The sequence below is a fragment of a genome, unplaced genomic scaffold (genome assembly GCF_019419815.1).
Source record: "Pyrus x bretschneideri cultivar Hongxiangsu unplaced genomic scaffold, Pyrus_bretschneideri_v1 Contig41, whole genome shotgun sequence".
In the NCBI taxonomy this organism is placed as follows: domain Eukaryota; kingdom Viridiplantae; phylum Streptophyta; class Magnoliopsida; order Rosales; family Rosaceae; genus Pyrus; species Pyrus x bretschneideri.
Genome location: NW_025999735.1, coordinates 2486738 through 2511541, shown reverse-complemented (window position 1 = coordinate 2511541; position 24804 = coordinate 2486738). Strand labels below are relative to the sequence as shown.

Here is a 24804-nt window from a genome sequence, read left to right as displayed (position 1 = left end):
TGGATCCAGTTTTAGGGTTGTAAGTTGGGTCAACCCGGTTTCAGGCCATGGGTCGATTAAAATCTGGGCAGGGGTTCTAGAGCTCCATTCGAGCTCATTTCTTCACCATTTTCGACTTTCTAGCTATAGAAATGAAGCTTATGATGAAAGGTAAAGGTTCGTACCAATTTGGAGACGTGTCGTGGTCAGAGTTGATTGGAAAATGGCCTATAAGGCTCGGGTTCTTGCCAAAGCTTCCCACGAGCTGTTTCTGCGTCCAACAAGTGTATACAGATTAAAACATGCCTTGATCTAACCTTAAAACATAACCCAAAGGTTTCAAGGAACTTACTCACGTCGGAAAAGTCACAAAATCCGTCAAAGTTCGTAGGGGGAGACGATAGACGGTGCCTCTCTCATTGTCAAAGCACCATGATTTTTGGCACGAGGTTTTGAGGTCACGACATTCAGGTTTTAGACATTGTTGCTGTGTAAGTAAAGCTCAGAGAGAAAGAGAAGGGTCGTAGGGAAGAGGGGATCGGGAAAGCTAAGGGAAAGAGGGAGAGAGAGCTGAGAGATATTTTAAAATAAAAGGGGGGACTCACGGATAGGGAGGGGGAAAAAAGGACAAGAATCCCAAGTCGGTCCCATTGGCTCACAATTTAAGATCACTAAAATCTTCGTTATAACTCCAAATTCAAATCTGTTTGTGCCCACGTGTTCGTGGTGATGAGTACGATAAAAATAAACTAAAAAAGGTAATCATATGTGTTTCGACGAGACGGTCAACAAAAGTCAACATTCATGCTTCAAGGGCAATTTGGTTATTTCATACGTTCAATACAATAAAATAGTACAAATTTAGGATGGGGCATCACAAGCTTTGTACGTATCAACTAGTCCATCAGCCTTGTAATTGACTGTAAACACCGAACGACAACCAACAAGTTTCTTCCCGTGAGATAACGGTACTATCTCCCAGGTTTTATATTTTTTTTGTAACTCAGACATTTCTTCATCCATAGCTTGTATTCACTTAGGGTCCAATTTAGCTTCTTCCACCCTAAGTTGGAATCTTGATATACTCCATATGATTTACCAATGCTTTTCATATAGGTGAAATGCATTCACAAGATACATAATTTGCAATTGGATATCTCATATTTTCTTCTTAAGAGAACCTATCAGGTGGCCCACTTCAATTCTGCCTCAGAGGCAAATTATATGTACTCACAACAATATTAGGATTAGTTGAATTATCAATTAAAATGCTCACCTATGAGATATTCAGTGAAGATGGAAAAAGCCCTAAAGGATCAAAGAGAAAGGGTCTAAAATGGAAGACGAATTAATAGAGTCGTGCCATACTAGATCAAACATTTACTGTTGTTAAAAAACGTTGGGTTGTTCGATAAAAGCATGCTGAAATGGACTAGTATGTTTGGTAAAAGCCTGCGGAACTGGGCTCCTTATTTGGTAGAGGCCTGCTAAAAAGAGCTAGATTCTTCGATAAGGTCAACCAAACTGAGCTAGGATGTTCAGTAGGGTTATGCCGACCAAGGTTAGGATGTTCGGTAGGGTCCTATCAAACAAGGCTGGAGTCTTCGATAGTGTCATGCCGAACTATGTTCAGAATTTCGGTAAGGACCTACCCAACTGGGTCATGCTGGCCTATTGGAATGATATTAGCAGTGAACTGTTTGTGTAGTTGGACTATTACATTCTCTCTTTCTCCCCATGAAGTATAATCTAACCAACGTAGACCATCCAAACCATCATTCCCCTACTAGTTATCAAAGTTAGATAGAGAAGAAGCATAAAACCATACGGACTCGAAAAATGTAACATCCATTATGACATACATGGTAGGGTAATAACACTTGAATTTCTGCTGAGTTGCGAAACCAAAAAACACACCAAAGTGCACACAAATCAAGTTTGCTACAATGAAATTTTTGAATGTGAATAATAAACCACACCACCAATGATCCGAGGTGACAATTTTTTTTTTTTTAACCACTAGAGCATGTTAAGTGAGCTCCTAAAGTGGCATTCAAAAATTCAAGACCCGAGAGGGCAAGTTCATAACATAGACCACATATACAACTGTTTTAAGCCAGAAGCATTTGGGAGTAGATTGATGTGATAAATAATTAAGAGGGCAAGTTCATAACATAGACCACATATACAACTGTTTTAAGCCAGAAGCATTTGGGAGTAGATTGATGTGATAAATAATAGCACTCAAATTAAACCCTCTTTTTGACAATTGTAGTATAGATATAAGTAGGGATCATTCTAGGCCGGGGATTAGGAGGGATTGCTAATCTAATGAAAACTGACTCAAAGATACAAAAATATGCTTAAAAACACTTAAACAAACTCAAAGACTCTTAACTAAACTTACATGACTCAAAACAAACTTAAAAGACTCAATACAATGCAAAACAATAAAAAATACTCAATTTAGAATCTAGGACTTAATTTGGACGAAAATAGAATTGGTTTTGACCCAAAAGACTCAAAAACACACTTTAGGACATATTTGAAACAAGTAAGTAAAGGGGATTGGGTTTTGGACGAATTTAAGAGAAAAACAAGTAACTAAAAGACTTAGAAGAGATTTGGACGAATTTGGGAAAACCAATGGATGATTAGATAGCTAGAGGATACTTTTTCACACATGATATATTCAAACACAAATTGATTTCCAGTTGCTTTTCCGATAAACCATGAACCTCAACACCCCAGATTAACCGTGACATCACTAATTAACCCTCAGATTTTCCTTAAGTTATTGGATTGGATGACATCATACGACAACCCAAAGCATTCTTTAAAAGTTCCCTACATGACATCATAATAGAGATACAATCAAAGATCATTATGTTCAATGAAAATCATAAGTATTGACAAAGCACTTGTAACTATGACATCATGATACTCATGTTAGGAATTTACTTAACATGATTGTGAAAACAACCTTAACTACTTGTGAATATAAGTTTGTGACGATTATGTGAAACTCCCTTATATTCTAGCACCAAATTCAAGCATGCAAATTAAGTAGGCCTCCCTAATCAACATACAAGAATAAGTTATCCATCAAATGGTTAAATAAATTGCATTCACAATTTATGAAATCACAACTGCACTTAATCAATTCATATCATAAATATAATCATGGTTTCAAAGCCTCCCCTAGCTAAAATGAGTTTAGCCTCTCATGTTCACAACAAAACAAAGGAAAATTGAATTAAACATTGCAAACAAAAGATAGATTACACCTAAAAATGTTCCAACACTCCAACTTGAATGCACAAACGTCCAAGGCTTCTTCTTCTTCTCTTCTTCCTTGCAAGGATGCAGCACAAGAGTTCTAGGGTGATTTTGGATGAATTTCTAGGTTGTGAATGGATTTAGGTTGGCAAGGTGGTGAGGCAAAGGTTGGGAATGGTGAATGGGTGTTTGGGTGAAGGTATGAAAGTGTATGAATGGTGGAAGAAGGATTGAAAGATGCGGCAGAGATTAGGAGAAAGGATGAAGGATGGCAGATTGTGCGGGTGAATGATTAGGGTTGAATAAGGGGTGCGGCTTTGGTATTTATTTTAGAGAAAGAATCCTAAGGTTTATTACATAGTTTAGGAAAATATTGGACCCCCAAATCCCTAAGGAAAAGGAGATAAAATCAGAAAATCCAAGGGAAAAAGGAAGGAAACTTGCGGCATAAATGGTATGAAAAGGGATGTGGTTTAAGTCTGAAATTAGGCAAGGATTTTGGATGAAAAATGTATGTAAGGTGTGGCATTAACTAAGGTGAAATAGTTATGTGATTTTGTGACATAGAATAGGAAACAAGGACCTCCCTTGCACGGCAAGGAAGGGAAAGTCTATGGGGTGCACGACAAGGATTGCTAAGTTGCAAGGAAGGCTTGGTTTGTGTCCTAAAATACATAAGAGTCTTCAATGTTGCTGAAACATGAGGTCTTTTAGGATTAGGAAAGGTTAAACCAAAATAAGAAACCTTGGCTTAACTTTCCTACTTCAAATAGAAAACCTTCTTTGACTAGGATTCCTCTTGAGATTAGGAATCCTCACACCTTTAGGTCTTCAATTTCATCCATTCTTTTTGCTCCAAACATATGCTATCCATTCCAAGTCCAATTTTGCTCCAAAATGCACCTTTTTGCTTCCTTAGCCATATGAACCTAAAAACAGACGAAAATAGCTTAAACTACTAAAATAACTATGAACTAACAACATAAATGTACGAAAACAAGCTAACTAAGTCGCCTAAATATGCTCCTATCATAGATGCACCAACAATCAAAGCATGGGCTGTCGCTAGAATATGACGATTCTTCCTTTCCACCACCCCATTTTGTTATGGGTTATGAGGACAAATAGTTTCATGAACAATCCCATGATCTTGTAAGAACCAAGATAACTCATAATTTATGTACTCCACCACAAAACTTTAATATTAGAGGAATACATCGCTTTAACCATTTGATGAAACGGATGAAACACATCTCAAACATCACTTCTATTTTTCAATACGTACAACCATGTCATGCAGGTGTAATCATCCATGAAAATAAGGAACCACTTAATTCCAGAAGTATTCCTAATAAGAAAATGCCCCACATATCATAGTATACTAGCACATACAGAAAAAACCTGTTATTCATACTTGAAGAGAATGAAGCACGATAACTTTTGACTTAAATACATACTTCACACTTTAATTCGGAGTCCTTAATACCACTAAACAAAATAGGTAACATATGCTTCAAATAAACAAAAGATGCTTGCTCCAAATGATGATGCAATAACCATAAATTCTGTAGATTACTATCACGCAACACACAAAACAAATTAGCTCTTCCAAGAACCACGTCATCCACATTATGTAGCTCATTTCTCTTAGTGTCACGTCAATGATCTCCTTTGTCCAAATATGTTGAAGCAAGAAAAATAAAGAATATAAATACAACACAATCCAATTATTCAGGGACTTTTGGTACAGACAATAAGTGATGGGACAATGATTGCTCCAATAAATAATTTTGTAAGGAAAGAGAGAGTATAAGACGTACTATTACCACTCCAACAACAGGAGCAATAGTACCATTGGTAGTTGCCACACACTTTCTATGAGAACGTGTCATAGGTTGAAAAAAAGTTGTTATCATACGTCCTATGATTTGTTGCACCAGAATCTAAAATCCAACATGTTTTCGCCATTGTAACAACACACAAGATAGTAGGGCACAACAACAGTAAAAAATACGAAGTTAGGCTTGATTATAGCCACAGTAGTGCAAAGATTTTGTTTAGGGTTTGGATCGAAAACAAGCTCTCATACCAAGAAGAAATATATTGAATATTTGTTACTTTATTCATCCTCTAGAGTTTACAATATATAGTTACACATGCTCTATTCTACAAGGTAAGTAATTACAAAAGATAAAGAAACTAAACACAAAAGATTACGTCAATTACAAATCATAATCCTTCCAAACCAAATATAGGACTCCTAGAATATTTATAATTTAATAGTCAAGTCAACACAATCCTCCTCAAAATGGTAGGGTTAGAAGAGACAAGTTTTATTCCTGTCTAATCTCTTCTAATCATGGCTTAATCAGGTGATTAATCAGTGGTTAATGATGACTAGGTTGTGCATAGTAACCTGGTGTTTGCAAACGGAGAAGAATAATGCACACTTGTATAGGCACCTTCATCCTCTCATGAAAGCACGGTTCCTTCGCCATGACGCTGACAGGCAAAGATCTCAAGCACATTTTCAAAAGTCCTACCTCCAGTTGATAATGACAAATGAAGTCCCTGCTCACCTCTTTTTTGAAGTTGTTAAGAAAGAGAATTGAAGCAACTAGATTTTCGGATTCATATTGTTTAGGTTTTGATGAATTGGGAATTGGGTTGTGAAAATTAAAAAAGATGATCCTACTTGATTGCCTTGTTTGATCTCCGCACCCATGCCTGGAATGAAGTCCACGCCCTTCGCTTACCTAGGGCCGTCTTGATTTCCTCCACCAACTGCCTTGTACTCACCAGAATCTGCAACGACCCTCTCGGTCCCTACTTCAACCTGTGGAAAATCAAGGAGGGCACCATGGAGTTCAGCGAGATTGAGGATGCCTTTGTATTATGTTTTTGGCCCACTTGTAAATTGTAAACTATCTTAGCTTGTTGGGATTTTGCTTGTAGGGCCTTTGTGTTAAATTTTTTGTACAGGTTTTATAAATAAATGGAACCGAATCCAAACCGGACCTATAAGGAACCAGATCCCTTCTGGATCCAATAAAACTGAGTCTACTGAGTAAGGGATTCGGACCGTTGAAATTTGATCCAACGGCTCAAACATGGGGCCCTCAAAAAGTTATAATAATTGTAACCGTTGGATCAAGTTTCAACTGCCCGGATCCCTTAGTCAGCAAACTTAGTATATTTGGGTCTAGAGGGGATCCTCTTCCAACCTATAAAACCAAACCAAAGTCAAACCGAACTATAAAAAAACCTAAAGAAAACCGATTAGAATAGTAATTTCAGTTCGATTTTCGATTTTAACAAAAGCTGAACCTATTGAAATTGAACCCACCCCTATTGAGAATTGACTAATATTTAAATAAAAAAATAGCAAACATGGTGTGCATTGAACGCCTTAAATAGCAAGAATATTAGCCTTTGTACGACGCACTGTTTAGTGAAAATGCACTTCATTTATGGTGTGCCAATGCATGCCATAAACAAGATAGACTTTTTACGGCAAAGGCTTTTATGACACGCTCTTGGGTGCTGTAAATGGTTATTACGGCATGCATTGTGCATCATAAAAACTAATTTTGGCATCGTGTAATACACTAAAACGGTAAAACCTGCATATGGTCATAATGTTGGGACTAAGCTGATTTTATAAGCTTATTACTTAATAGAGCTATAATTAAAATATATTAATTTTTTACTCAGTTATCTTTAATGAAAGTTGTATGGATACAAAATTGCATCTGCATTGGTAGTGAATCATGTAATTTTCAAGATGTAACATTGGAAAAAAAAAAAAGACACCTAATTTTAAAAAGCTAGTGCATGTGTGTATGAAGTGCTCTCTTTGATACTTCCGCTTTCTAAGTTGATGTGTGGCGTTGCAATGTCCAAAAGATGAGATATGAGTTTGTTAGGTGACCAAAAATTGATGTAGTAAAATGTAATTTACCCTTTTTTTATCCAAACACAAACGTATTTCATCCATACATATAGCATTACCATTGATTCAAATGAACCAAGATTGATACCAGGACAAGGCAGAATGTAGCAGTAAAACAGGTAAAACCAAGAGTCACGCCCACCAAACGTATGAGCTCAAAGAACGTCGATACCTCTTTTGCTCTTCTGAGTTTGCAATTATATCCTGGTAAATAATTCCAACCATTTTGTTGCCTTTTGCCACAATATTTCTCAAGTCTCCCCCTCATCTTAAGGACTTCCATCTTCTCTCTTAACACACTCAAATTTGCATCCACAATATTCCTTGATCCACCTACAGATAATACAAAGAATCAAACATGACATGCAAGTTAACTTTTTTGAATATATAATTGGAAGCTAGTTATTAATATATCACTATAATATGTTTATTTTTGTGGCCTATATTGGCATAGAGAGAAAATATAGAGAGATATGTGTTTGTAAGGTTGTGTAGAGGAATGTGTGTTATGCCCTTACGCAGTGCCTTTATTTATAGTAATAAGAGAGAGAGAGAGAGAAGAAATCCTTCTCCTCCAAGGATTACAAGTCCATATAGGAAAGAATAACTAGAATCAAATCTAATTTAGGATTTACACACACTTAAACTAGAAGTTTATAACACTCCCCCTTGAGTGTGTAAATACTCAAGTAGATTCGGCATCATGTAGAGGTTGAGGAAGTCAACTCATCGACACTGATTCTGGGAACACAGTATTCTCAATAAGGTAGGAACTTGCATAAGGAAGTAAGTCTCACAAAAAGCCCTATGGCTATGGTAAAAACCTATGGCTATCGTAAAAACCCGAGAGAGACAAAACCCATAGTCTAAGGAAAAATGCGTGAGAAATGCAGAGTCAAATGAAACATCTACAGGACGTCATCAGGGATATGATCAACCCAAGGTGGGTGCCTCGTCAAAACCCAGTTGGGTAACAAAAATCCAGTGGGAAAATTGCTCCTAATCGTAGGAAAAAAATAGTACATTAAGATCAAGAAAGTATACTTCATGATACTTTCCTGAGTTTGACACAATTCCAAAGAGAACTAGCAATTTTACAACTCATAAAGTATACGCATACCAATTCCTTGAACAAGCTTTTGAAACGTTGCCTTTGGTAGTGATTTGGTGAAGAGGTCGGCCAAATTGTCTTGTGAACGGATTTGCGTGACTTCAATCTTCTGATGCTATTGTTGTTGATGTGAGAAAAAGAACTTCAGTGCAATATGCTTGGTGTTTTCTCATTTGATGTAACCCATCTTAGGTTGTTCGATGCATGCTGCGTTATCTTCATAAATCGTCATCGGGACACCAACAATGGGATAAAGATCGCATGAGCTTTGAATATGGCCAACAATTGTTCTCAACCAAAAGCATTCCCGAGTTGCTTCGTGTAAGGCAAGAATTTCAGCATGGTTACATGAAGTGGTAACTAAGGCCTGTTTAGTTGACCTCCAAGAGATTGCGGTGCCTCTTACGGTAAAGACATAACCCGTTTGAGAGCGCGCCTTGTGCGGATTTGATAAGTATCATGCGTCAGCATAACCAACAAGGCGAGAATCGACTCGAGATAAGGGTTGCGGCATCACTCGAGGACTCATATAGATAGAACAAGCCCAAATTCGTAATAACCTTAAGGTAGCGAAAAATGTATTTAACACCAATCCAGTGTTTGTGTGTTGGTGTATTATTGTATCTTGCCAAAAGATTAACAGTGAATGAGATGTCAAGTCTAGTGCATTGAGCTAACTACAATAAAGCGTCTATCGCACTTAGATAAGGAACTTTAGGCTCCAAAATCTCTTTATCATCCTCCTTCAGACAGAAGGGATCTCGTTTGCATCTAGCGATCAAACGACCATAGGAGTACTCGAAGATTTCGCTTTATCCTTATTAAAACAGCGCAACACCTTCTGGGTGTAGTTCGTTTAATGTACTAAGATTCCATCCGAACGGTGCTCTATATCGAGACCGAGATAGTATCAAGTCTTTCCTAGATCTTTCATCTCAAATTCCGACTTCAGGTGCGCGATAGTTCGCACGAGCTCTTTAGGAGTTCCGATGAGATTCATGTCATCAACATATATTACAACAATCACAAAATCGGAATATGACTTTTTAATGAACACATAAGGGCATAGTTCATTGTTTAAATATCCTTGACTATTCAAATACTCACTCAGACGGTTATACCACATTTTTTCAGATTGTTTCAAACCGTAAGTGAACGCCTCAGCTGAATTGAGAGCGTGTTCCAAGTTTGGAAATATTTGATCCAGTCATTGTTAAGTCCTTGGGGAACTTTCATATAAATTTTATGTATCAAGATCTCCATAGAGATACGCAATTACTACGTCCATCAGCTGCATAATAAGTTTTTCAGAAACTACCAAACTTATAAGGGGTGAATAAGTTTGGTCATAGTCAATCCCAGGGCATTATGAGAAGCCTTGCGTAACAAGACGAGCTTTGTAAGGCACAATTTCGTTCTTCTCATTACGTTTCCGAACGAAAACCCACTTGTAGCTAATGGGCTTCACATGTGGAAGAGTGGGAGCTACAGGTCCAAACATCTTATGTTTTGCAAGTGAATCGAGTTCGACTTGGATTGCTTGTTTCCAATTTGACCAATCGGTTCTACGTCAACATTCATCAAAGGAATGAGGTTCAATGTCATCGCTCAACATGATCTCAGTAGCTACTGCATATGCTAATGCATCGTCAACGATTATCTCATTTCTACACCAAACATCATCTAAGCTAGCATAATAGACCGAAATCTCACGATTCTCAGGAGGTAGATTTGTCTCTTCAAGGACGCTTCCGTAATCTAGAATTTCCTTATGAGTTGGATAGAATGAGTAAGTGACAATTGGATTCATGGTAGGTTCTTCAAGTGCTTGTGTAGTGGGTTTCCTTTTCTGGTGGTGTGAATCCTTTGAACCAAGAGGTCTGCCACGTTTTTGTGTAGGGGCAGATGATTGGCTAGCCGCTAATGTACATGGATCGCCAAATATTGTGTAGTGGGTTTCCTTTTCTTTTATACTCATTGTATATTTTCTAAAAATCAATTAAAATCTTCTAGTATTATGCATTTTCCAACTCCAAAAAATCTAATTAATATCTTACAATAGAATTCTAACATAAATCTATCTACAAAACATTCTACCCTAACTCAAGTAACAAATATAAGAATGTATGTTATACCTATAAGCGGGATATGAAACCTAACTAAAAAGTAGAAAAAACATAATATACCTACAAGTAGACACAATAATCTATGACAAGTTGATTATAAAAAAGAATCTATAGGTAGATAAATACAATTAACCTATGATACACTTTGATTATAAAAATTAAAAATAAAATCCATAAATGGGGTTTAAACAAGAGGAAGAACAAGAAATAACAAAAAAATAAATAAATAACCAAAGAGATAATTAGGAGGAAATTAGATTTTTATAATAAATCTTATCATTGAAGAGATAATTATTGATAATTAAATAATTAAATTTAAGGATTTAGACTTATTTTAATAAACTGATATCAAGTTTCCCTAATAATAAATTATAAACAAAGGAATACTTTGATTGATGTGTTCTTGTCTAGACTATAGCTAAAACTACTTGAAGCATTTATATTTCAGAAGCAAACTGGAAATATGAAACTAAATTAAGGCAATGAAAGTCTATCCTGCGCATGCATGCCTCCCGAAATCATTAACAAAACTGGGGACTGAGAATTTGAGAGTTACCTTCTTCATCTAAGCTCTGAGCTCTTACTTGCATGATCCTACGAAGACGAGTACTACAACGGATCTTTATGGTAGATGGCTGTACAAGGTTACACAGAGAAGGTAGGGAAGAAGAAGCCTTCGCCATGCTGCTTCTGTTTATCTACATCTCATGATCGTGCGTGATTGGGGAATTTAATCCAATTCTTTCGAACTTTCACTTTTTCGGAATGAAATTTTTATACAAACAACTATTAAATGAACAACATAAAAAGGAGAGTGCACGTGGTCCATGAAGGTTTTGTGAACCAACAGAAAAAGAACAACAAATATTAGTGATATCATGCTAGCCAGAATTGATAAAGTAGTAAATCATACTAACATGGAGTTGGGTACGTGGTCCATTAAAATAGATAAATGTACATATCACCACTAAACTTTATTAGCCGTGTAAAGTTTGATGACATTTCTCAAAATGGGATCCCACATTTTGAAGGTCGGGAAGTAGTTTGGTCTGTATGATTAGATTGATATGTACAGGTCTCTAATTTAAAAGTATGCTGAGGAGAGAAATGTAAAAATTATGTCTAACTAGAAGGTGGAACATCTTTGATAAAAGAGAGAGTGTGGAAGATTGATTACTTAAGAAGGAACAGGCTCTTTAACACAACTGCAGTTTCTTGCAGAGATAATGTTGCCCCATTTTTATTATTTTCGTCAACACATGCTCCCCTTAAAGTACATATCACATCTTATGGTATCTCTAACCATCCAAGATCATCATTAGTGTTCTTCCCCTGGTGATCTGAAGGTAATGGGATTGGAGAATAAAAATACTCTGATTCAGAGAAAGTAACATCCATGGTCACATATATATGTCGAGTTTCAAGATGATAGCACTTATAACCTTTCTATTGGGAGGCAAAACCAACAAGGACACATCAACCGGCACATGGATCCATTTTACTATGATGAATCTTGTGAATATGAACATACGCTACACATCCAAACACACGAGGAGTAAGGGTATTGATAGATACTATGGGAACATGTTTCGTCAATACTTGAAGAGGTGTACAAAATTTCACAACCCGAGATGGCATACAATTAATCACAGACACAGCATAGGTAAGGACTTCAGGCCAAAATCGTTTAGGCACGGACGCACCAATAAGCAAGGCACGAGCAGTTTCCAAGATATGACGATTCTTTCTCTTGACAACCCCATTTTGTTATGGAGTATGGGGACAAGTAGTTCCTTGATCCCAAAGAAAAACAGACAATTCGTAACTAATATATTCACCTCCATTATCATAGTGGAGAACTTTAATAACAGAAGAATATTATGTTGCAATCATCTGAGAGAAGGACCGAAACACCATACTAACATCACTTTTATACTTCATCACAAATATCCAAGTCATATAGGTGCAATCATCAAAGTAACAAACCATTTAAATCCAGAAAGAGTACTAACAGGAGAGGGACCCCAGACATCAGAGTGCATAAGATCAAACATAAACAATCTTTTATTCATACTAGGAGAAAACGAAGCGAGATTGCTCTTTGCGAGAATACATACTTCACAATGTAAGTCTGATTCTTTTATTTCATGAAATAAACTAGGCAACATACCCCTTAAATAAACAAACAAAGCATGTCCTAACCGACGATGCAATAACCAAACTTCTTGCAAATTATTGGGACGAGATGCTCAAACTACATTAGCTCTGCCAGCAACGACGTCATCCACATAATATAACCTCTCTCTCTTAGTGTCATGCCTAATTATCTCTTGGTCTAAATATCCTGAAGTAAACAAAAGAGTGGATACATAAGTACAACACAATGTAATTGCTCAGTAGCTGGCCCTAATAACCGGTGTAGTGGTGTCATTCGCCATTACTACACACTTTCGATAAGTCATTGTCATACAAGTAAACAAATTTTTATCAAAGGTCATATGGTCTGTTTCACCTTAGTCCAGAATCGAACATGTATTATGTTCAGTATTGGAGGCTAAAAGAACACACCCCATAATACTCGTATTGGACAGTGATTCACTAGGATTAGTCCTAGTCAACAAGCTTTGGCATAGATCTCCAGGGGTAGGCACAGCCTCCTTGGTACTAGGTGCGGCAGCGGCAATGGATGCACGGCTCCCACTTGCTCCATTAGCAGCTCACTCCTTTGCACATAACTTGTTCTTTAATTCAAGGAACCATTCAGGGACTCCATGCTTTTGAAAACAAGTATCCTCAGTATGAAAGGTTTGACCACAAAAGGTACACTTTAAATCATCTTTATTTTCCAGAGTAAAAGGACCGGAAGTTGTAGATGAAGGTAAGACATACGGTCAGCCAGCAAAGAGTGGTTGTGGCATCATGGCTACGGACGGTATCGAGATTCCTCCTTGGATGCCGACACTAGTTCTTTCCATCATGGTAGCATGACGTTGGGCTTCATGCCTAACAACAGAAAATACCCCATCAACAGATGGTAGGGGTTGAGTTCTTAAAATATCACCACGTACCTTATCAAATACGTCATCAAGTCCTGCCAGAAAGGCATAAACCCAGTCTAATTGGATCTCCTCTCAAAGCGTTTTCAAGTCAATAACACACCATATCTTAATCAGTCTTCTTTGATCAAGTTATTGCCATACTGCTTTAAGATCGACATAGTACACGCCAATAGGACACCCTTCCTGACAAAGTCGAAACAACTTTACCTTCAACTCATAAATCTGAAAAATATCATAACCATCATAATATGTCTGAGCAACTTCTTCCTATACTTCTTTAACGGTACGAAGATTGATGAAAAAACCCATGATGGTAGGATCCATGGAATTAATCAACCACCCTTTCACAATTGCACTCCCAATTTCTCAAGTTTCATACTCGGCACTTTCTTCCTTGGGTTCCTTGATACTCCCTTTCACGAACGCTTTCTTACCACACCTAGTGATATGCATCTCCAACACTTTGGACCCAAGAGGATAATTTGATCCATTGAGTTTTACGGTATTCGGTATGTTTGAAGCATTATTCTGTATCACTTCAAGGCTCACAACTAAATTGTTGGTGGTTGTACGTGAACCACCCTCCAACTTCAGCCGTGAGTTTTCTTCAATAGTAGCCATCGCGACAGCACACACAAGTAGTAAAAAACACAACTGCAATCTCAACTTGCTACAGGGATGCAGCAAAAAACACAAGACTTGCTGATTTTTGCATGACAGCAGTAGCACAGTGGGAATTTTTTTCCTAGGGTTACAACTCGGCTCGGATGCCAAATAGAAATATACCACTTAATTTTCATGTATTCCATAATTCTGAATATAAGTACAGACAATCCTTATTCCATAAGGAAACAATAAAGGACACAAATATATCCTTCCTAAAACATGATTCTAATATTTACACAATATTTACATTCATTTTCTCCTAAATATTGACTCACGCCAATAGAACCCACTTCACATTGAACTTCAATGATCCGAATTGTCTATTTTGTAAGCTTCGGTTCATAGATCATCCTTGCAAAAATTCAACTCAATCTGGAACCATTTGACCATTTAATTATCACGATGAAATTTCAATGTTTATTAGAAAATAATGTTTGTCAATTTCTTTGAACTCAAATATTTCCGATTTGGTTAATATTTTGCAAGGATAATCTATGAGATACAACTTAAAAAATAGATAGTTTGGATCATTGAAGTTCAATATGATTTGGGCCCCACAACTAATCCTCATTTTTTGAAAAGGAAAAAAAAAAAAATTGGGATCCATTCCCTTAAAGGCAGGCTCTCTATGAAGGAAACTCATCAATTTCAATCCTTCTCAAGATGGTCGGATTAGAAGGGATGAGTTTTCTTCCAATCTAATCCCCTCAAAATGAAAAAAGTCATGAAAACTCACCTCTTCTAATCCTACCATCTTGAAAATGATTGAAATTTATAAGTTTTCTTCGTAGAAAGGGGATTGTAGTATTACAATCCCACAATGCCCTCCAAACATTTATGTTATTGTTAGCCCTCTTCTCTTCTCTGAGTACTCTTTTCACTTTTTTTCTCTAAGCACAACGCTCACCTGGCTAGCACAAGCACCACAATAATGAAAACCATAATCCACCCACGCCACATTTTAAAGCCAATTTCAATAGGCCCAATGTAAATATTACAATAGGCACAATACAATTGAGAGTAGGCGGAGTTTCTATTTGATTCACGATCCTTCAACAGAATCAACGGCTGCCGTCGATTAATAAGAATCCAACGCACCTAAGAACACAAACAAAATTGGATACCACCAAACTAAAACTGGTCAATGCAACACGTGATAATTCCTCTCGGTCGCCCTCAACCGTATATATATAACACACAAACCACAAGAGATAACAAAAGCCCACCTCTTCTGAGCCACACTGCCTCTGCGTTGAAACCCTAATTCCCCAAATCTTCTACCTCGCAAACCTCTTCGTTTTCTCCACTCAGAAAGCATCGATCTCGATTGGATTTCAGGTACGAGCATTCATCTTCGATTGTATTTTTCGTTTGATTTTTAATATTTTTTTTATATATTTTATTTACGATTCCAAGTGTATTGCATCTTATTTATTTTCGATTGTTCATATATTTAAGAAATCTCAGTTATTTGTGTTTTAGGGTTAGTGGAAAGATATTGGATTGATTGATATTTTTGTATTGGATTATGGATATTTACTTCAAAGTTGATTATATAAACCGTAAGCTCCCAAGCAGTGGGAGGAGCCCAGGGCTCTGACCGCGTGCCTGTTGAAGAATGAGCCGGCGACTCATAGGCAGTGGCTTGGTTAAGGGAACCCACCGGAGTCTTCATAGGGCAATTGTCACTGCTTATGGATCCGAACCTGGGTGATCTATCCATGACCAGGATGAAGCTTGGGTGAAACTAAGTGGAGGTCCGAACCGTCTGATGATACTTACCCGATGATACTTTTGGGTGTTCGTATAAAGTTTGTTGCTTTGAAGTATACGTATAGAGTACTGTCTCTTGTATATGATTCGTATAATCGTGCGCCAATCCGATTGTAGGTCTTTCAACATGTGAGAATTGCTCTAAGAGTGCATTACTTAGTGTAGCTATACCCAACTAAAGTGCTATTTTTTATATCTTCTGCAAACAGTGAGTTGACAATCAAAGTGATTGAGAAACTTTGGTGGATTTATCAATATTAATTTCAAATTTTCGTATAAAGTTTGTTACTTTGAAGTAGATGCATAAAGTATATTCTCTTACATATTTGAACAACTCTCAACGTGTGAAAGTTGCAAGAGCGCATTACTCTGCATAGTTATTTGGTTATACCAAACCGATGAACATTTTTATATATTTTTGTGAACAGTGAGTTGACAATTGGAGTGATTGACAAAGTTTGGTGAACTGAATGGTTTATTTTATTCTTTGTAATTGTTTATGATCTCTATTGGCATAAATCATCAAGTCATGTTGTTTGAGATGTGGAAAATTATGTGACATGCTGACAATGACACTCTTAAATCTTTAGCATTTTAATTTTCAGTATTCTTGATTCAGGAACACTGCACATTATCTGCTACTTTCAGATTTTCAAGGAAGTTCAACGGTGAAGCTTCTTTTATGTCCGAGAAGGCCATTTTCCATTTGGGATCAATTGGGTTGCTTGGAGAGTACTGTCCTTGGTCAAGGAAGAAGAACAGACCCTTGTTAAAAGAAAATAGCTGTATGCATCAGTTGCCATATCAGGAATATTCTGAGTTTCATGGTTGCTACTGGGTGCAGCCTTCCATAACTGCAGAACATCAATCTTCTCTCGAGTTAGGGGACGATATCGCAGCTGTGTACACTTTGACTTCCGGCATTTCCTTCTCAAGATACCTTTGATATTTGCTTTCTGATTTCTTTGTTCAAGACAAGATGGCTTTACTGAACATTGGTGCTGGGAACAGCGACGATGCCTTCTACAGGTATAAGATGCCCAGGATGGTTACCAAAATTGAGGGCCGTGGAAATGGCATCAAGACAAATATAGTCAACATGGTGGACATCGCAAAGGCGTTGGCAAGGCCCCCTGCATACACTACGAAGTATTTTGGTTGTGAACTTGGAGCCCAATCCAAATTTGATGAGAAAACTGGGACTTCTATTGTTAATGGGTCCCATGACACTGCTAAGCTAGCTGGCCTTCTTGAAAATTTTATTAAGAAATACGTCCAGTGTTATGGATGTGGCAATCCAGAAACTGAGATATTGATTACAAAGACTCAAATGATTCAACTGAAATGTGCTGCGTGTGGTTTTGTGTCTGATGTCGACATGAGAGACAAGCTCACTACCTTCATTATTAAGAACCCACCCGAGCAGAAAAAGGGATCCAAAGATAAGAAAGCAATGAGGAGGGCTGAAAAGGAACGGTTGAAAGAAGGTGAAGCTGCGGATGAGGAGCTGAAGAAACAAAAGAAAGAGGCGAAGAAGAAGGGCACTTCCTCCTCTGCTAAGGAGGGCCCTGTGAAAGCCAGCTCTTCGAAAAAGAAAACAAGTGGATCTGATGAGGACCGCACATCACCTACTCACAGCCAGGTTGATGAGGAGGAGGCCAATGATGTTGGTGATGATGACGATGATGTTCAGTGGCAAACTGATACATCACTAGAGGCAGCTCGTCAACGGATTCAAGAACAATTGAGTGCTGCGACAGCTGATATGGTAATGCTTTCAACCAATGAACCAGAGATGCCCAAGGAAGCAACAAAGGCTGTGGAGAATGGAAACTCCACTGCTCGAGTAACACTTACTGATGAGTTGAAAAAGAATCTAGATAAAGGTATCTCAGCCAAACAGTTACAATCCCTTCTGCCGTCACTTTCTGGGTCTGCTAAGGAAAAGATGACTGCTCTTTTTGAAGCGCTATTTGGGGGCATAGAGAAAGGGTTTGCAAAGGAGGTGTCGAAGAAGATAAAGTACCTTGCTGTAGCTGCTGCACAGGATGAGGGATCTCAGTTGCTCGTGCTTCAAGCAATTGAAGGCTTCTGTGGGAAGTCAAGCTCAAGTGCATTGAAGGAGGTTGCCCTGGTTTTAAAAGCTCTCTACGATGCTGATATCTTGGAGGAAGAAACTATAGTGCAGTGGTATCAAGATGGACTGAAGGGAGCCAGCAAGGGCTCTCAGATTTGGAAGAACACTAAACCCTTCATTGACTGGCTCCAGAGCGCTGAGTCTGAAACTGAGGAGGAATAAGGTTTTTTACTTTTTATTTATTTTCATCATCGCATGTGTTGTTTGTTCGTTGTTTGGTTTGCTGCCGTTGCCAACATCATGCCATCCGCAGAAGGGAATAAACGGGTTTTCTGAGGCCTCTCGCGTAGTCCACTAGTGTCAAGATTTTCTACTTTGTCCTGCATTACCTAGAAATGTCTGTATCTGTGTGTTATCTGGGATTGGTTTTAGCATCTGGATGTTGAGTATTATTTTCGGCATATTTTTGCCCCTGGATAGTTTCAAAATTTTAAAGGATATTGTTTGTTTTACTATCTAAATTTCCATTTACTGATGAGATGATTGTGCCTTGCGATCCTTAATTGATCTGATGTGATGTGCTGCTGCGTATGTTGTTATTTCCAGGATGTTTCATTAACTTCAATCCCTCATCCGAGCCGGCTATTCTATACCTATGCTTCGGTTGTTCTTACAACATTTTCACCTTTAAGGGACAAAGATGCGTGCAGTAAAAAGCTATTGGCTATCTCTAGTCACGGGCTATGGGCTACTTGTAGCTCTCGAGCTGACTATATTTAGCCACTGTGCAGACGCGGACACGGATTGAGAGACACGGCAACGCTGTAAATCTTATAAATAAATAGAAAAAATAAGAACACAGACAGATAGAACGTTACGATTAAAATATAATAATTTATAACAAATATTACTTATACTTCGAATTCATAATATAACAAAGAATTCGTGCTTATCAAATTCTTTTGCCGTTCATAATAATTAAATCACAAATATAATAATTAATATAACACAAGATTCAAGTCTCAATGATCTTCAAGTCTCTATTTCTTCCTGAACTCCATTGTCGTCATCAGTCAAGATCACGGCCTCTAATTGGAGAGAAAGAAGACTGAAGATGAGGTTGGCAAACTTTTAGGTTTTAGAAGTTTCAATATTTACAAAATTGCCGCAAAATGTGTTCTATATTTACAAAGCAGTAGCTGTGTCTTAACTGTGTTTAAACCATTTTCGAGGCATATCTGAGATGTATCAGCGTGTTCGAATGCCCAACACTTTGACACTCCGAGATTTCAGAATGCCCGTGGAACATAGCATTGATCCCTCCAACAAGTTTTTTGTATACCCCGCTTTTGTTTCATAGCCTTTTCTCTCTAAACGCAATAAAGTATTAGTGTGCAGCTTGTATCGTTGGAGATTGAAAAAATATAGTCGAGACTACGCATTAAAATACAATATTCTAGAGAGTTAAATTATTAGTTTTTTTTCTTTTTTTTTTTTTTTAAAGGAATGGAGGGTTAAAATATAAGAAAAACTAATGAAAATGATTTGAAAATTTAGTTTTAATCAAAATGACAACAAGGTGTTGTAAGTGAATAGTACTAGAAGTGATTTTTTGAAGTAAAAATGTCATTTTCGTTAAAAGTGAAGAGTACCGGAAATGTTTCATTAAAACTCCCTAAAATATAACCCACCACTTTTGTCTCTCCACTACTAGAGATGGCCTTTTATATGAGCATTGGCATAAGAAACAACAAAAACCATAAATAAACTGACACAAACAGCCAAACCACAGTCAGCCAAGTTGGCTAGAACAATATTCTCTATACCCAAGTTTAAATCTTCAACTCTGTAGTATAAGTTAAATTTAAATATTCCAATGCTAATGGGGTTTGGATTGGCCTTTGGTCGGCCAATTTCCAAATCATTTGGTTTCATTTCATTGCATAGAACAGCATTCGCCTCCACAAGCTTATGAGAAAATAGCAATTTACACCTTTTTTTGGGGTAATTTGTATATTAACAGTGAAAGCAGGTGAGAGAAGGATGAGGTAGAAACTGAGTTGCATGAAGCATGTTTTGTTGCTTGCACTGCCAAGTGCAAACTGCTCTTCTTCATAGGAATCATTGATTCATGTTCTGGGTCCCCTTTTTGGATACGGAAATACATCGAATTACAGTATTAACATTTACATGTGCATTTAAAGTATAGGTTCCTAGTTTTCGTATGAAAGTACTTGAAAATAAAAAGGCTCATACCCAATGCTGTCATATACACAGGTTTCCGAATCACGGCAAGGAAAGGGTTTGCGTATGCTTCTAGCACATTGTCCTGAACTGACGATGTAAGAACATTGCCTTCGGCCACAACTTTCATCTGCATTACAAACAACTGGAGATCTTGGTTCTCGAGCCCTTTTTCGGGATGTTGCAGCAATAGTAAATGATTCTCCGGCCAAGACTAGTGGCTGAATCAGTTATCGAATTTGAATAAAACGTGATGGATATGCAAAGTCATTCTCTTCGTCTGATGTGGCAAGGGAAATCTGAGGATCCTAATGCATAGACACATGAAACAGAACAAGTTCTACTGTTTCAGTAAGAGCAAAAGCAAGGCATTCGCAGCTCAACTATGTACCTAATACATGGTCAATGAATTTCTTATATGCCTGACCTGTTGATGCCGCCGACGTTGGATAACAGTGAATACTTTAACCATGATATAGATTGGAAAAAGAATTCCAATCGTTCTCAACACCATTAACTACAGCATAATGAAAATATTAGTACGTTCTTTTTACATTTGCCTGAAGAGCATTTCATCCTTTAAATAAAAAATGGGGTTAGCAAAACTCACTGTGAATAACGTCAATGAGTACTCTCCTGCTCCACTTATTAAGATTGGAAGAGTATGGCGTAAAACCAGAAGAACCATGAACTGAAAACAAACAAAAAATGCTGTAAAATATGACTCAAGTAGTAAAGTCCACAAGACCAATTAATTCTTGCTAGACAGAATTGACATATTCAAAAACATGTGTATTCAATTTCATTTATAACTTTAAAACAGAATAATTTCCCCATAGGTTGAAAAAATTCAACAATTAAACCACTTCATCATGTGAACATCTGCATGTTACTAGGTTTTGTAGTTCTTGCTTTTCTTACGTCGCCCCTTCTTCCAGTTCTTTCTCTGCCATTATGGCATTTTTTTTCTTGTTAAAACTCTTGCTTAATGGCTATTCACAAGTCTCCACTTGTTGTGTGTGTGTGTGTGTGTGTGTGTGTGTGTGTGAGAGAGAGAGAGAGAGTACGATGATAGCAACTATACGACAGCATATCAAGCTTCTTGAAGAAGGAGCTGAGTATTCATCAGCAAAGTCCGTATTCAGGTATCCGTTATCAGTAGTAACCATTGCTATAAATCCAGGATTGTGCAGGTCCCTTCTGGAAATCTCCCAGTTCCCCCTAACATGGTAACACCAAATTGAGTATATAATGTTTTTGGTTCTGAAAAGTGAAATTAGATCTTTTGTTGAAAACAGAAAACCATGAGAATATGGATAGGTAGATAGTACCGGAAGTTCATTGGGATACCACTATAATGATATAGAGGAGGCGGTGCTGTATAATCTGGCTTGAATTGCTGCAATTTCACATTCAACAGGGAAAATGAAAATTCTTAATTCTCCCAAATTAATAATGATCATAAAACACAACTAAAGTTAGAAACATGTTCTGTAAAGGAATGGCATACCTGGTGGCAAATTTCACAAATTGTATCACCCTTCTCGTTGCACCACTTCTGAACACATTTGCGGTGAGCGTACTACAAATATGTGAAGATTAAATAAATAAATAACTCCATTCTAAAGCCAGTGGAATTACTTGACATGGACAGAAAGCAGGGGACAGAGAAAGGGAAAGCCAAAGACAATGGCTGTTGTTGTTGTCGTCTTATTTTGCAAAAGAAGCAACATTTTACTGCAGAAGACAATAAAAATACACAAAGTGCACAAGAAGTAAACAAAAACTCAAAATCAAACAATGAAACAAACAGAAAACCCAACAAGCTAAGATATCTCGAAGAGCTAACTAATAGCAGCTTTCCAATCAAGCCAAATATACGAAAGGGACAAATTTTAAAATCTGACAACACCGAAGCCCATAGTGAAGACCAGAAACAAACTTTCTCCCACAAATCCCCACCGCTGCTACCTACACAATCCTCAAAGGTATGATCCTGTTCCTTCTGTCCAGGTTACTCATTACACAGCCAAAACTATACATCCCCCTTAAGTCTTAGCGTTCTTCCCCTTCCCTGATAACTTATGCTCCTCTGACAAAGACAATAGTTGTTTTTGCCATATGATACGTAATTGTACCATATGGAATGAATAAATAAGCTACTAAGACAACTTGACATGATCATCGGTAACAAAGTCAGGGACTGATGGCCACAATTAGGAGTCTAGATTTGGTCTACAGTCTTTACTTACGCAAAAAACTTGCAACCTTCTGTGATCTGGAGTAAACATATTATTGAGAAATGTATCCAACGGTTTTAAGATTCTAACTATACTACAACATCCATAAGGAATGATATAGCCAATTGTTCCATTCAACTCATAGAAACATCACTTTCTCAAAAATTTCCATTTCCCATTTTCTGTGTTCCCAACTTCTAATTTTGTAACATTAACCATAATTTAAGACAGGTATTTGTAGTGAGGGAACTGTAATTCTGAAGTAGGAGCACAACTAATGAATTTTGGCATACAACATCGACATCATCAATAAAGCAGGACATAGGTATTTCAGTTTTGAAGCATTGGATGCAATAGAAAGGAATATTTATGAGTTTGATTGAACTGAAAACATAAGACTACAGTCATTCCCAAACGAAACTTACAGACGCACTGAAAAAGATGACACAAGACTGAAACTTTGAACATCAAATAGCAGAAGTTTCAAAGAGAAAAGACAATGCACAAACTAAAGTGCAGCGTACCTTCAAGCTGCCACAGCAAGAACATGGTGCTTCCATGTTTGAATCATCGTCCTCATCGTGGCAAATCCTACACTGTACAAATTTACTAGGAGATGACAGGGTATTCATATCTATTTGATGGGAAGATTCCATGATATCTTGGATTGTTGTGGGTGTTGGGTGCTGCAACTGATATGTGCTCTCTATAACAGCTTCGAGGGTAGATTCAGTGATCAACCGATCCACGAACAACACAAAATGATCCCCCATCCTTTAAATGATAAAAAAGAAAAGTTCAGTTAAAAATCTTCTACGCAGCCTAACTTGGATTTCAAATTTAATCTCCACCGAATAATAGCAACTAAAATACACCATAACATTGCATAATTTCAAAATGACAACCACTCAAAAGATCCATTAACGAAGTATATGAATCAAACATTGTCAAAAAATGGTGAAATTGAAAAGCCAAATGTTCTGTTCTAATTGACAGCACAAATTAGGACATCAAGGGTCACCAAAACAATCAACCTTAAAGTTCATACAATTAGGTCATTTAATAAATTAATCTACAAGGGTCACCAAAACAATCAACCTTAAAATTGTCAAGGTACAACAACTAAGAACCAACAAAGGTTTGTGAACATCACCTGTACCTCAGTCAAACGGATGTACGCATCACAATAAAAATGAACCCTATTCATCAAAAGAAAAGATGTGAGACATATATAATTGTGGGACAATAATGAAACCCTAACAATCTTCTAAATTCTCGAAAGAAGGCAAATTTCTTACATTACAAAGTAAAACAAGATCTAACAGAAAAACCCAAATTCCTATTTTCCTCCATTTCACTCAATTTTTCTCACGAATGAAAGGGATGTTCTGGAAACATTGAGCAGCAATTAACTTAGTACAATGAAATCTAAATATCAATGCAACAGATATTATCCATACATTTTCAAAACAAATAAAAGTGGTGAGAAGAAGAATCCCAAAAAAGGAGGCGTGGGCAAAAGAACAAGCACTCAAGCTGCATCAAGATCAATAAAGGATCATCAGGCAGGAGAGGGAAAAAAAAGGTAAATAGGGGAGAAAAAGTTAAGCAAAAAAACACAAAAGGGGGAAAATATCAAAAGTGAATGTACCTTTTTGTGAAAAATTAGAAGCAGAAAATGCAACTCTAGCAACTTTTACAGAATATTAGTTAAAAACAAAGAATTAACAGCATTGAAATGGCACAAAGAAAACCCAAATTTGAAAATGCAAAGCTAAAATCATCCAATGAAAAAAGATTAGTTCTTTTGATAATATGGAAAACAAAAAAGAACCCAGAATCCAAAAACTCCAAAGAATTGCCCCAAATCAAAATACGCCAGAAATGCCAATGAGAGAGAGAGAGAGAGAGAATGACGCTGCCCAGATGAATTAATGAAGCTGATGAATGGAAAGTGGGAAAGATTAAATCATAGAGAGAGAGGGAGACTTACAGGAATGGGAATGGGATTCTCTGCAATGGAAGAAAGGAAGAAAGCAGCAATCTTTTTGCTTGAAACGACGGAAGCAAGAGATGGAGTGTTGTCGTTGCACACACTATTACTACAAATTTACAGAAACAATGGAGTGCTGTGAATTCATAATATTAACAGAAAAGAAAACCCATCAGAAAGAAAGCAACCATTTTTACAGTTTGGGTGGGAGAGAAGGAGGAGGAGAAAAGAGAGGAAGCATTTTATCGAGGGAAAGGTGAAAAGGGTAAGGGGGATTCTAACCGCAAATAACCCACGTCGCCCAA

The 24804-nt window shown here is 37.3% G+C and overlaps 3 protein-coding genes across 10 annotated transcripts; 1 reads left to right on the top strand and 2 right to left on the bottom strand.

Annotated features, from left to right (window-relative positions):
- Positions 1-7195: 7195 nt before the first annotated feature.
- Positions 7196-11274, bottom strand: LOC125467828. Its single transcript, XM_018650846.2, has 2 exons — positions 11004-11274; positions 7196-7543 (listed from the first exon to the last, which is right to left on the bottom strand). Exons 1-2 carry the CDS (start codon positions 11128-11130, stop codon positions 7266-7268), a joined length of 405 nt encoding a protein of 134 aa, XP_018506362.2. The 5' UTR covers positions 11131-11274; the 3' UTR covers positions 7196-7265.
- A 4087-nt stretch (positions 11275-15361) lies between these two features.
- On the top strand, positions 15362-18537 carry LOC103961036 (eukaryotic translation initiation factor 5). 2 transcript variants are annotated; one of them, XM_009373547.3, is made up of 2 exons: positions 15362-15510; positions 16565-18537. In XM_009373547.3, the coding sequence occupies exon 2, from the start codon at positions 16925-16927 to the stop codon at positions 18242-18244; it is 1320 nt and encodes a 439-aa protein (XP_009371822.2). In that variant the 5' UTR covers positions 15362-15510; positions 16565-16924; the 3' UTR covers positions 18245-18537. The 2 variants fall into 2 exon arrangements, with proteins under 2 accessions (XP_009371822.2, XP_009371823.2); XM_009373548.3 differs by having other exon boundaries at positions 15383-15510; positions 16594-18537.
- Positions 18538-20082: 1545 nt separating this feature from the next.
- Positions 20083-24638, bottom strand: LOC103961035. Of its 7 annotated transcripts, none has more exons than XM_048566268.1 (10): positions 24158-24429; positions 23967-24042; positions 23666-23705; positions 23031-23280; positions 21777-21848; positions 21598-21665; positions 21334-21487; positions 20877-20957; positions 20694-20783; positions 20083-20574 (listed from the first exon to the last, which is right to left on the bottom strand). In XM_048566268.1, exons 4-10 carry the CDS (start codon positions 23277-23279, stop codon positions 20497-20499), a joined length of 792 nt encoding a protein of 263 aa, XP_048422225.1. In that variant the 5' UTR covers position 23280; positions 23666-23705; positions 23967-24042; positions 24158-24429; the 3' UTR covers positions 20083-20496. The 7 variants fall into 7 exon arrangements, with proteins under 7 accessions (XP_048422225.1, XP_048422224.1, XP_009371816.2 ...); XM_048566267.1 differs by having other exon boundaries at positions 23660-23705; positions 24158-24428; XM_009373541.3 differs by lacking the exons at positions 23967-24042; positions 24158-24429 and adding an exon at positions 24500-24638 and having other exon boundaries at positions 23660-23705.
- Between the last annotated feature and the right edge of the window lie 166 nt (positions 24639-24804).

Bases quoted from the DNA above. Each gene is read 5' to 3' on its own strand.
- LOC125467828 (XM_018650846.2), bottom strand. From the start codon at position 11,130: ATGGCGAAGGCTTCTTCTTCCCTACCTTCTCTGTGTAACCTTGTACAG. The intron at 7,544-11,003 runs GTAACTCTCAAA...TATTATCTGTAG, and splicing joins TCAGAGCTTAGATGAAGAAG to GTGGATCAAGGAATATTGTG.
- LOC103961036 (XM_009373547.3), top strand. From the start codon at position 16,925: ATGGCTTTACTGAACATTGGTGCTGGGAACAGCGACGATGCCTTCTAC.
- LOC103961035 (XM_009373541.3), bottom strand. From the start codon at position 23,279: ATGGGGGATCATTTTGTGTTGTTCGTGGATCGGTTGATCACTGAATCT. The intron at 21,849-23,030 runs GTACGCTGCACT...ACATATTTGTAG, and splicing joins CTTGCTGTGGCAGCTTGAAG to TACGCTCACCGCAAATGTGT. The intron at 20,784-20,876 runs GTGAGTTTTGCT...ATTATGCTGTAG, and splicing joins ACTCATTGACGTTATTCACA to TTAATGGTGTTGAGAACGAT.